Below are 13,281 nucleotides of genomic sequence, written 5' to 3'. Positions count from 1 at the left end.
TGCTTGATGTAAAGTGCAACTCCACTGTTGGGGTGGAGTTCAGAACTATCAAATCAGAGGAGACAATAACCAGGGGGAGACACTCTGGAGTCAGGGATGTCCTATGGGAGGAAGGATTCCGTTAAACAGATGATGTCTGTTTTATCAGCAGTGGCGTGGAGTGAGAGATATGTCAGGTTTGAATAGAGACCTCAGATGTTTGAGGTTCACACATTGAGAGATAGAGGAGGAGGAGGTGTTGGGAGGGTGCAAGATGGGGAGGGGGAGGATTCTCATGGGCAAGGTGAGGCTAAGGTTTGAGTGTATTTGGTGTGGGAGAAGGTTTGAGTGTGTGTGGCACGAGGGAAGCTTTGAGTTTGTGGTGTATGGAGGAATGTTTGAGTGGCTGGGGTGTAGGCGAAGGTTTTAGTGTGTGTGGGGTGAGGGAAGGATTGAATGTTTGCAGTGCAGGTGAGGGTTGAGAGTGTGGGGTGTGGGTGAGGGTTTGAGAGTGTGTAGTGTGGGTGAGGGTTTGAGAGTGTAGGGTGCAGGGGATAATCTTGGTGCCATAGATAAGGGAGAAGTTTTTGGTTTGTTTGTGTGAGGTGTGTGGAGGAAGGATTGTGTGTGTGGGGTCAGAGGGAATCATTTCGGGGGTAGGTTGGGGGGGGGACAATAAGCTTTGAAGGGTGTGTTTGGGGGGGGTGGATGCTTATTCTGATTCAAACTTCCCAACTTTGACAAACGGAGATTTAAGATCACTTGTTGAACACATGGAGAAACGCTGCACTGTATGATCAGGGGTCGGAGGGGTGGAGGGGGGAAGAGCGGGGAAGAGGGAGGAAGAGGGAGGGTAGGGTTTGTGGACCAAGTGCCGAGCAGACATACAGCTCAGAAAAATAATTATTTTGAAGAAGAGTAAGAAACATATATCGTGGTGGAGAAGAATAACATGTATAGCATTGATAAAGGAGATTGGGACAAGGGTTGAAATACATTATTAAAATGATTTATTTTTTTTAAGAAGTGTTTATATTTATTAATTTATTTAATGTAGATTCAATTTTCAGAAAAGAGTTGGAGGAAATGTAGAACGAGAAGCTGAAGGAAATTCAGGTAGAAATGAGAATCGTTATGAAGTGAAAAATAAAATATTTTTTGCTTGTTTGTTTTCATTTTTGAAGCAAGGAGAGGATACAAGATAGTGTTAGGAAATGGAAGCAAGATTCCCCAGAATATACCCAGGATAAATGCAAGAACGCAAGATACACTTTCTATCCGAGGGAAGGCCGTATCACCTTGGCCTTGAACAATACGAAACAAATGAAACACCGAGATGAAAGAGACAACAACAAAAACACAACAAATCAGTTTCGGAAAACTCAGCTTTATGGGGTGGAAATGAGCAACTCAGATTTCACCACACGTGCAAAAATACCCTGAACCGGAAGTCCCTGGTCTTGCTTTGCTCTCTGTGGAGACTTCGTTTTCACCTGGAGTGCTGCAAGTTCTCTGAAGGTGAGCACCAAGGGAACATTCAGACAACATGAGCTGGCACTCTGTGCCCAGGTTCATTGGAATCCTTGAGTATGATGATGATATCGTAGCTCCATTAGCCAGCACGCAGTGATACACTGCTGTTCACCTGGTTACCACGCTGAGGAGGGGTTGCACTTATAACAGGGACACATCACACTACACACAGAAATACCACACCACAAAATAAATCACAATTACAAAAAAACATAAAACAAACAAGTGACTAGACCAGAGGCAAGGTGGCTTATACATGTAGAGAGTCATATAATGGAAGGTCGCATGATGATCTGAGTAGTAGACATCCACAAAGGTGTTTGTGCTTGAGCTGTTGTTGTCGATGTGATCAAGCACAGAACCCCAGTCTGTGGTGAGCACTTTCACAAGCTGTGAGAATCCTTTTGAGGATATTATATTCCTGAGCAATTATGACTGGATAGTGGCTGAAATAGGTTCATTCCTGGTGGAACTTTTTGCCATCTTTCAAATTTGCTTCAGGTGGGAAGTGAGGATTTGCGATGGCACTCCATTGACTTCGCTCCAGTTTTTTTAACACCCTGGTGACCACCCCCCCATTTCATCCCCATTCCCCTCCCCCCAGGCCTGGTGTTTGCTTAGTGGTTGGGGTGGTTGGCTTGGGATCATGGGGTCCTGAGTTCAAGTCCCATTGGCTGCTGAATTAACACCATATGGGGTCGACTCAGCCTGTCATCCTTCTGAGGTCGCCAATAATGAGTATCGGTGTGCTGGTCCTGGTGTGTGCTCTGGTTGGAATAGGTACACCATATCGCTGCATGTTGTAAGAGGTGATGAAAGGGCATCCAGCCATAAAATATTGCCTCAAAAAGTTGTGGTCGGATTCAGATGAAGCTTGCTGGACACGTTGGGTGTGTGACCATGACGACGTGATTCGATTTTGGTGAGGATCCAAATCCGGATCTGGATACGAGAATTATTGAAGTGATTATTCATCATTGAGATATTGGGCCAAAAATATGCCATATATATTTATGTCACTTCGCTGATGGGAATACTGGAGAGGGGACAGAGAGATGTGGGAGGGGGGAAATGGGGTGATAGAGGGATGGAGAGAGGGGGGTACAGAGAGGGTGGGGGAGGGGACAGAGAGAGGGAATGGGATGGGCAGAGAGGAGCAGGAGGAAAGAGAAAGAGAGAGAGACAGGTGTGAGACAGAAAATAACACCAAGGCTTACCTTAGCATGTGCTTAACCCCCCGGGGATCTTTGACTGGTCGAGGGTTAAACATGACCATCACCGCCGCGCCTCAACACAAAGCGCCATTTCCTGTGTGTTTTGTATTTTACGGCGATGGCCCCGCTTCACACAGGAGCGACAAAGGTTTCATCGGCTTGAACTGTGTCCTCCTGAACGAGATAGTTTGGACAATGGACTGAAGTACAACACAATGACTGGGAGATTGCAGGTACGGGAGGGCAGAATGCAGTCATTGTGGCTGTGTTTGCTTCTAATCTTGCATTTTTGCTGTTGAGAAGTTTCAGTTGCTCTGGAAGTAGTCATTGCTGCTGTGTTCACTTCATGTCTTGCTTCTTGATGTTGTGGAGTTTCTACTGCTCTGGATTTTTGTTATTCCTTGTTTTCTGTCATCTTTGTATACTTCTATCTTACTGCCCTTCTGCCTTTTTTCGTCTTGTGGACTCATAAATGACAGTTTGTCAGTGTGTGTGTGTATGTGTGTGTGTCTCCTCCATAACTCCAAGACAATGAAACCTCACAGCCTGAAACTTTGCATGCATACGAAGGGAACTCCAAGGAAGTGCATGAGTGAAAATCTGGTGTTTGGGTTAATTAAACACCCCTTTCGTAGATAACTAACGGACTTATTAAATTATATCCTTTATCAGGAGCATTCACAGCCACCTCGCTCTTTGGGGTCTTAAGACGTATCCGAGGTAACTTTGCTGGGGTCTGAAGCCACCATGTTTTTTGGCCTGCTCAACCATGCCTTGACTTAGAACAGGTCACAACGACTTCTTCATGATGAAGTTTTTTTTTTCACTTTCCTCACTCATATAATTATCAAATGCCTGTTCGTCATCGCAACGAACCGCTGGATACATCGCTTTTGTAAGTGCTATAGTTTTCAAATTAGGAGTTTGGAGTGATTTCACGCATTATATGATATGATTTTCCATGATCTCCTCTCACAGACTAATTAAAGTGTTTCATCAAAATATATTGCTTTTGAGGGTCGGATATCATCCAGACTAAATGAGTGTCAAAATCTAGAGTGAAATCTGAAAATTTAAAGAAATAACGATTCTTCTAACTAACGCTATATACCTATTTCCATTAAGCAAGTAAAGTTATGTTCCCTCTTTCTCCTTACAAACACAAAAAAATGTGAAATTTCCAGAGCATTAAACTTTCTTTTTCTACTGTTTGGAGAATTATAATGAGTGAGCAAGAAATTTAGGAATGCACCAAAATTAACCAGCTTCATTGGGCTGTATGATTTGATGCATTCACTGCGAGACCCTGTGCCCTGTCCCTGAGAGGGAATGCTTATCCACAGCGTCTGCCATATCTGCGTCTATATTTTCAGATGTTTCTCGAGGTGCTCTTCAGGGAAACGAAGCAAATCTGGTGAAAAATGGACGTTTTAAAATTAAGTTATAACGTTTGCATGGACCGCGAACGATGTACCACGAGACGCGTGCACAAACGAGCAGGCAACATGACGGATTAACTGCAATGTTTATTTCATGGGCGATTAAACTTTGTGATATCTTCAGGGTTATTCTGCATTAAACAGCAATTCTTTTCTGGATAAAGTCATTATTTGAACAAATTCATTTTATTTCTTTAACTGCTGCATGTATAGTGAAGACTGGCTTTAAAATTGAAGGGATCCTACATGGTATGCAGTCACAGCCAGGCCAGCCGTTACTTATCATCCATTTAATTGGAGTGTTTGCTTGAGTGCTTAAGCCACTTGCCGAGCACCCTTCAGTCCAAAGCAGTAACGTTCTGAGCAAATCGTTCACTCACTGCGGACGCTTATGCCGCAACACGTCATTTCAAGTGAGTGCTTCTTGCTCCGGCACACTGAGTGAGTAGTTCGTGCTCCCTCATCCTGAGTGAGTGGTTCGTGCTCCCTCATCCTGAGTGAATGGTTCGTGCTCCATCATCCTGAGCGAGTGGTTCATGCTCTGTCATGCTGAGCGAGTGGTTCATGCTCCGTCATCCTGAGCGAGTGATTTGTGCTCCGTCATCCTGAGTGAGTGGTTCGTGCTCCGTCATCCTGAGCTGGTGGTTCGTGCACCATCATCCTGAGCGAGTTGTTTGTGCTCCGTCATCCTGAGCGAGTTGTTCTTGCTCCAGCATCCTGAGCGAGTTGTTCATGCTCCGTCATTCTAAGCAAGTTGTGAAATAACAACTGATTTCCAAGCCGTTTGCCGTATTAACGTGTTTTCTAAATTACCGAGCCAAATTTTTTTTGATGACCCGTCACACACAGCTGTTGATAAAGATTAATGTTTGTGAACATATCCCTGAAATGTTAAAATAAATGCAACCTTGTTTTTGGTGAGAACTACTCAAAGTTTTTGGGTTGTATACAGTGCGTACTGAAGTCAGTAATCACACTGACTCCAAGCTGCCGATTCCCGAAACATTGCTGATATCAGCCAAGTACTAGTGTGTGTGTGTGTGTGTGTGTGTGTGTGTGTGTGTGTGTGTGTGTGTGTGTGTGTGTGTGTGTGTGTGTGTGTGTGTGTGTGTGTGTGTGTGTGTGTGTGTGTGTGTGTGTTGTTCATAAAGCATAACATATTCGCTCTGCTAACTCCCCTACCCCCGTCCCCCACCACCCCTCTCTTTCTCTCTCTTTGTCCCTTCCTTGCTCTTCCCCCTCCCAATACAGTGGAGCACCATCCTCCCACATGGGAGGACATATCCGGACGGTTGTTAAGTCTGGACACCAAGCTTGCACGTGAGTGTTCAATTTAACACAAATCAACATTTAACTGACATGTACATGCAATTATACACACTATTATATAAAAGTTGGGACAAAATGATGCATAGCATATAATTCCTGTCCATCTGATTGTCCAGTGTTGTGTTTTTTAGACATCTGGCGAGAGAGGAGCCCAAAGTCTGATCAGAACGATTGGTAGGCATTTCCCAGCATTCTCATTGGTGCACAGATGCTTTCCCAAGATGTAGTCCTGCCCCTTTCGAGGCTCTGAAGGCAAAAATGGCCTCATTTGCCCCCAAACTTAGCTGCGCAATGGAGCTCCAGAATTAACATGGAGTGTGAGTTTCTGGGAGCGCTTTCTGGCTATGATCGTGTGCTGGGTACCAAATGGGGGATAACATTGAGCGGAGCACCAGGGTTATTCAGATAACAATGCCAGGTTTTGGCTTAATTAAGGTTAGGATGGCGAGCTTGGGATCCGAAGGTCTTGAGTTCAAATCCAGCTGGTTCGTTGAATTAATACCAGGTGGGGTTGACTCAGTCTGTCATCTCCTGAGGTCAGCAAAATGAATACCAGCTGGCTGGGATGATTGAGCCATTCGAGTATCCTGTGTCGGAGTGGTGACGCATCCTGAATTGTGCCCAAATGGCTTGGGGGACTGCTTCAGCAGCACCGATGCTCTATACAGAGTATGGTCCCAATGGATGGATAGCTTTACTGCTTGCTTGTAGCATTGGTGGACAGTGCTCTGAGGACAATGCCTCCCAGAAAACAGCATCATCTTGTGTTGCATCATCCAGACAATAGGTATTGATCTGTATGTCTTCATACAGTGGATTATTTAACTTTGACTGCAAAGCAGGCAGAATTTTGACAGGTCGTACATAATGGTGGAGTGACTTTTGTGACTCAGCTTTCTCTTGAGCTCTCCAGGGACCATCTGAGCTTGTGATGACAACCTAGGCAGTGGGGTTCACTCAGGTTTGAGATCTATGGGAAGGTTTACTGCAGGCCCCTGAATTGCATGTTGCTTGCCACTATTTTCATGAATGGGATCCTCAGTGAGATCAGCTTAATGTCCAAAGGATTTAGGTCTGACAGCTCCATTGGTATATTCTCAAGATCCAAGCTGTGACTTTAATCTGAGCAGGCATTATATTGGCCGGTAAATTTGGTCGTTCGACATTATTATTCTCTTTGTTGGTCAATCGCCTGCACGTCACAATTCTAAACCAATCTTCATGAAACTACCAAGTTGTAGAGGTAGTCACAACTGAGAAATCTATCGAGTTTGAGGTCAAATTTCTAAAATCATCATTTTTCATCTGATTGACTTGATAGTTGAACAGGATTTGCATATTGGGTCACTGAATTGGGAAACCAACAATTTGAGATCAAAAGATCAAAGGTCCACTCAACGTCAAACTTCTAAAAACATCAATTTTCATCTGAAAAATAATCAATTTTATTCCGATTGACCTGAGCTTTGATTACGATTGTCAATTTTAATCTTAATGAAATGGACAATTTGATGTATCCATGGAAACTTTTTTGGGGGGGAAGGAGAGGGGGGTGGATTTTGCAAGTATCGTCTTTCTTGTTTGATTTTTCTCTTTGTCAGTCACCGACAGGTCCCAATTTTAAAACAATCTTCACAAAACTTCACGACATCGTAGACTTTGGTCATAAGCAAGAAGCCTATTGATTTTGAGGTCAAAAGGTCAACATTGGCCAAAGGTCAACAACTTTGTTAGATTTCTAAAATCATCAAGTTTCATCTAGTTGACGAGAAATTTGAACAGAATTTGCATAATAGGTCATTGAATTCATGCATTCAACCAGCAATTATTTCTGAGGACTAAAGGACAACATCGGCCGAATTTCTAAAATTGTTAATTTTCCTCCAATTGACTTGAAATTTGAAGAGGATTTACATATTTATTATTGAATTCAACCACCATTATTTTTAAGGTCAAATTTGTTTTGTGGATGTCACAAGTGTCGTACCATGCACCACATCTTTCTTGTATATTTGTTCCTGATATGTTTTCAACCCTCTGGCCAAATTGCCCCCAAAATTTACTCTACCACAATATTCCTTCACATGGAAGGTCAACGTCACAATAAAAGCTTTCAATTTGAAACAAAATTGATGTAAAACATGAAACAATGGCCCTTTGGGTGACTGAAGGAATGTTGTAATGAAACAGACAGTAAACACAAAATCTGAGCAGTGGTGATCTGGCAGATAATTGATAAATCACCCCAAAAGGGAATGGGCCTTCTTTTCTCTTGTTTAGCATTTTCTACAAGCGATGCAATGTTGCTTCTTTCCTATGGTTTGCCACATGACACGTACCATGGAAAGAGGCCTTTTCTATGGCCCTGGCATTTTCCCCAAGAATGACCACATCATCATTGATGTGTGTAGCTCGATGTGAGGCGTAAATATAAAGCAGAGGAAAAAGATGATAAATATTAACATTACAACAGGAGAAAATGGGGAGAAATAATAAGAATGGAAAATGTCAGAAGAGAACAAAAGGTTACCTGATTTCCTTCAAACTTCCATCGGACGATTTTCCTCGAACCATGTATGGTTCACAATCTCCTGCAAAACAATGGATGTGTTGGAATCAAATATAAATACGATCAGGAAACACCTCTATAGTGTAGTAGAGAGTAGAAAAATCGTGCAAGTTATGATACAAGCATCAAATTTGGCATTTCTGTTCTGCAGGGCTTTCTGATCAAATCTGCCCGATTGGCCATTTGAAAATCCAAGATGACGGCCATCTTGAAAAATGGCCACCAAGTTAGCCTCCCGAAGTTGACTTTTTGCTTTGAAGTATTTGTAGTTGTCCGATTTGCATGTCCAAGTGTGGATTCCTATGTTTTCAATCCTGTCGGAGTGGAAGCATACCATGACTACCTCTCTGAAGTCTAACAGATCAGATCTAACCTTTGAAGATTGGTGTGAATAACGGAGGCAAGAGAGTCCACAGTTCCAGTTCTGGAGTCTGATGCTGGACATGGAGCTCACCATATTCACCCTGATCCGCTCATTCGGAGAAGGAGACTTCAACCTGTACCGTGAAGCACTTCAGAACTGGCACCTTACTTCTTTGCGAATAACAATGTCAACTATGCGTGATGGATCCCAGTTCACCTCCAAGATATGTTGTCGCTTGAGCAACAACATCCAGATGTGGCCAGGGAGTTTCACAAAGGGAACTTCGTTATCCACAAGTCTAGAAGAGAATTCTCTGCCCTGGCAATCGACCAAGCCCACGAGCAAAATAATGCAGTCATCAAAGGTGACGGAGGAGCAATTGGGTTGACAGAAGACCCAGCAGCACTTCGTAGGTGGATGGTCACTGGACCCGAAGTGAGTTGTCTAGTAGCTGGATAGGAGGCCATGTCTGGTATGAGAGATGCAACCAACAACAGCAGACACCATGAGCAGACACTGAGTGCCCAGAAATCTTTCTTTGAAAAGGTGAAAGCACCCACTGCAGTAATGCAGGAGATGGGCAACCCATTCCAAGAAGAATCAGCCGACCTACTGGTACTAGAATATTGCAGACCCATCTCGAGCTGAAATGGTAGCTACACATCACCATCGGGGCAAAGAGTAGTCCATTCATTCATGGAGGGGCTACAGAATAAAGGTGAATCTCCTTTCTATCATCCAATCAAGAAAAATATTGTTTCGTTCTTCAAACAAGAGCAAGCTGGGGGAAGTTCTAAGGAGAAAGTCCTGAAAGACAACTGTCAGCTGTTCTTATGACTGTTCATCTCATGCCAGAACAGGCAGTGTGACTTGCAAGAATTCTTCAAGCATGAGAATCAGTCACACCCTGCATCTCTCAGTGACAGCGGCAAGCTTCATACATGTCAGAAGTCACAGCTGGCTGAAATTCTTGAAGCGCAAGTGAACATTCCAGACAGAGAACCAAGGGGAGATGCAGCCATCATTGATGGCTCAGCACTTATCAATGCCCTACCTCCAAGCACTTCAAAGATATTTGATGACTATGCTAAAGAAGACATCATCCCAAAGGTGGAATCCTATGGTGCCGGGTACGAGAGGGTGGACGTAGTGTTTGATGTGTACAAGAAGTCAAGTCTGAAGTCCGAGGCAAGGTCAAAAAGGGGGCAAGGAATCAGAAGAAGAGTGACAGGAACCAGTAAGACCCCAAGTAACTGGAGAAGCTTTCTTCGAGATGACAGCAACAAGACTGAGCTGTTTCACTTCCTTGCGGAAAAGATGTGTGAAGCACAGACAACAAGCACAGTCATTGTCACAAAAGGAGAAGATGCCATTAGTAACACAAGGAAGTCACTGGATGCTGTGTCTCCATGTTGTCATGAAGAAGCTGACACTCGAATATTTGTACACGCCAGGGATGCAACGACGGATGTTAGCAAGTCCATTATCATTAAGGCTAATGACATGGACGTACTAGTCATAGAAATATCTGTACTGCCATCCTTACAGGAACTAGGTCTTGAGAACATGTGGATTGCCTTTGGCCAAGGAGCCAAGGCGCGATGGATTCCAGTCCATAAGGTAGTTTCTGCAATAGGGCCTGAGAAAGCTCGAGGGATCCCATACTTCAATGCATTCACTGGATGTGATGTCGTGTCTGCCTTCCACGGTAAAGGGAAGAAAACTACATGGCAGACTTGGAACGTCTTTGATGATGTTTCTGAAACATTCACCAATCTCAGCCAGCATCCAACATTGATTCGTGATCTTGACTTGCAGAGGCTGGAGAGATTCGTTGTCCTCATGTATGACAGATCAAGTGCAGCCACTGGTGTGGATGGAGCAAGACTGGCTCTCTTTGCCCGCAAGCAGAGGCCGTACAACTCAATTCCATCAACACAGGCAGCCCTCAGAGAACATGCAAAGTGTGCAGCCTATCAGGCTGGGATCATGTGGGACCAGGCAACCATCTCCAGTCCAGACACGAGCAATCTCACTGAATGGGGATGAACACAGAAAGGAGGGACGTGGCAGATATGTTGGACAACACTACCCCCTATTGCAGCCAGCTGTCAGGAACTGACCAAGTGTTCCTGTAAGAAAGGTTGCAACCGGAGATGCAAGTGCTTTCATTCAGGGCTCCCCTGCACAGCACTCTGCAGCTGGAGGAACATTCGCATGGTATGCATAACTTTGAACATTTACGAGCCAGGGCCTGGTTGCAGAAAGGCCTGAGCTTCATATGACAATCATTAAAGTGGTGCAAAATCAGAAAAAGTGTGTGTCAGGGGACTTTAAAAACAGGAAAATCCACTCCAGCAGGCTTGAAAACATAGGAATCCACACCTAGATCATGCAAATCGGACAAATACAAATACTTCTAAGCAAAAAGTCAACTTTGGGAGGCTAACTTGGCGACCATCTTGTATTTTCAAATGGCCAATCAGGCAGATTTGATGAGAATCCCCTGGAGAGCAAATGTGCCAAATCTGATGCTTGTATCATCATTTGCACGATTCCTCTCAAAAATTGCTGTGATCTGCCCCACTACTACTCGTGAGCAAGAACATTTTGATCCACCATTTACAGGTCAGCAACCCCAGCACATGTGAACATTCTTGTTCATGTAAATAAAACAGTTGATAACTGTATCAAACCCTCACCTGCATCGTGAATCTTTCTGATGGATCTGTCAGAAGCATCCCAGTCAGAAGGGACACCAAAGCTTCACTCACAGAGGGTGGTGGACTGTATACCACAATGAAGTCATACGTGTCAGGTGAAACCTGTAAAGAAGCAAAACAAATGTATTTGTCATAGAATCCCAACCAATCATCGCAATTGAACACTTACATTTACCTCATATGCATATTTCAAGGAACCACTCATCAATGCAATAACTGACTTGACTCTCAACTAATAAAATACATTTTGATTCATCAAATATGTAATGGTGTACAACAGAAAAGTTTTCACTTTGCACTTAAAGACAAATCCTCAACTCAATAATATGATATTAAGTGTTTGTGGGTTCATTCGGCTGAGCGTGAGCAATGGGATGTCATTTATTCCTGATACGTGAAACACACTGCAACCCATTCCTGCAGAAAACTGACTTTTTGGAACGCCCGCTGCATTTTCCATTCACTTATCATGTAACTTTGTTTGAAGATAGCTTTTACCACTGCACATATTTCCAATTTCATCAACTTGGCTGTGGGATGGCTTGAAGGCCGTAAAAAAGAAATTGACGAGTCTTTCCTTCGTGTTGAGAAAGGAGATGCACAGAGCACACTGCACAAGCCAAACCACATCCACACATACCACCAGAGATGGATTGAGGCCAAATTTGAACCCGAACCAAAGAAAACCAGGAAAAGGCAGGAATCTCAAATTAATTTCCCTGCAGTTCTCAGGGAATTCCCTGGAAGAAACATGAGCTTGGCCTCGATTTGTTTGAAAGCTTTTCTCAGCGCAAGCTCGAGAAAACTCGACTTGCACCATCTCCAATCTCTATTAACGTGGCGTGCCAGGGGTGTGACATGATTGGTGCTGGTTTGGGACAATAGACAACATAGAAGGTAATGAGCATGAAAATATTATCTTGAACTTTGTATTTGCTGGAACTTTCAGTAAAATCCTTTTTCATCCCATTTTCATAAGGGCCTCAGCCGACGTTCCACGTCATGGTCACGGATGGCGGTCGAAGCCTATTACTAGTGAAATACATTTGGGAAAATTCAAATCTGTGGCAGACAAAATGAAACATAGCCCAAAATACTGTCCCAACTTTTAGTGCATTGTGTTGAAATTAAATAAAAAAAGAAAAAAAAATCAGTCACAAACAATAATTACAAAGAGAACACAATATTATTATATATAATATAATAATAATAATGTAGTCAAGTTTCATCGAAATCATGTGTGTAGTTTTTGGAGAAGAGAGGAAATACCTATTTTGGGGGGGGGGGTGGGGAGGGCGAGGTGGGGGTCAACCCCCCCATAAAACCGCTTAATGAGCGCAGATTTTGATGCAGTCAATACACCTTCGTTCGGCATCAGACACGAAGCATGTGACCAAGTTTCATCAAAACCGTGTGTTTGGTTCAATCAAGCGATAACGACTGAGGTATTTACGGTCTCACTGACTGACTCCCTGACTGAATGACTGACTGACTCACCTCCAGACACTGCTCAATCGGATAAGCTCACCTGACTAAAGTGTAGGTGAGGTAATAATACCAATTGAAAATATGACTGTGATCTAACTTTCCACAATAATAACATGAATTATTGCATGTTTAGAAACACGAGATGTTCAAAAAATGGTGGCCAATGTGCTGTGGCAAAAAAATAAAAGTGAAGGATGTGGCGAACCATCATATCAATGACAACAAAACAAATCCCTCAACTCAATACACCCTCAACACACCCATCACTCACCAAATCATCAGATATACCACAACAAAACAAATCCCTCAACTCAACACACCCTCGACACAACCATCACTCATAAAACCATCAGCTGTACTACAATAAAACATATACCTTCACTCAACACAACCATCACTAACCAAATCATCAGATATACCACAACAAAACAAATCCCTCAACTCAATACACCCTCAACACACGCATCACTCACCAAATCATCAGATATACCACAACAAAACAAATCCCTCAACTCAATATACCCTCAACACACGCATCACTCACCAAATCATCAGATATACCACAACAAAACAAATCCCTCAATTCAACACACCCTCGACACAACCATCACTCATAAAACCATCAGCTGTACTACAATAAAAC

The 13,281-nt window shown here is 43.3% G+C and overlaps 1 protein-coding gene and 1 long non-coding RNA gene across 3 annotated transcripts in view; one reads left to right on the top strand and one right to left on the bottom strand.

The window, feature by feature from the left end:
- LOC147023471 (putative serine/threonine-protein kinase MARK-C) overlaps window positions 1-13,281 on the bottom strand; it is a 45,761-nt gene that overhangs the window by 4,501 nt on the left and 27,979 nt on the right. The window contains exons 16-18 of one of the 2 annotated variants that reach the window (XM_085888896.1): window positions 11,130-11,252; window positions 8,025-8,085; window positions 1,272-2,454 (exon numbers count right to left, since the gene is read on the bottom strand). In XM_085888896.1, coding sequence (XP_085745022.1) covers window positions 8,035-8,085; window positions 11,130-11,252 — 174 coding nt within the window. In that variant the 3' untranslated portion in view covers window positions 1,272-2,454; window positions 8,025-8,034. Of the gene's footprint in view, window positions 1-1,271; window positions 2,455-8,024; window positions 8,086-11,129; window positions 11,253-13,281 lie in introns of those variants that run through there. The other variant, XM_085888895.1, reaches the window with a different exon arrangement.
- The window catches only part of LOC147023472 (uncharacterized), a 37,275-nt gene that overhangs the window by 15,877 nt on the left and 8,117 nt on the right, over window positions 1-13,281 (top strand). The window contains exon 2 of the long non-coding RNA XR_015060202.1: window positions 5,417-5,485. This is a non-coding gene — a long non-coding RNA (uncharacterized LOC147023472). The remainder of the gene's footprint in view (window positions 1-5,416; window positions 5,486-13,281) is intronic.

The sequence above is a fragment of the Eptatretus burgeri genome, chromosome 7 (assembly GCF_056783735.1).
Source record: "Eptatretus burgeri isolate ZD-2024b chromosome 7, Ebu_testis_v1, whole genome shotgun sequence".
NCBI classification, from domain to species: domain Eukaryota; kingdom Metazoa; phylum Chordata; class Myxini; order Myxiniformes; family Myxinidae; genus Eptatretus; species Eptatretus burgeri.
This window is presented reverse-complemented; position numbering and strand designations above follow the sequence as displayed.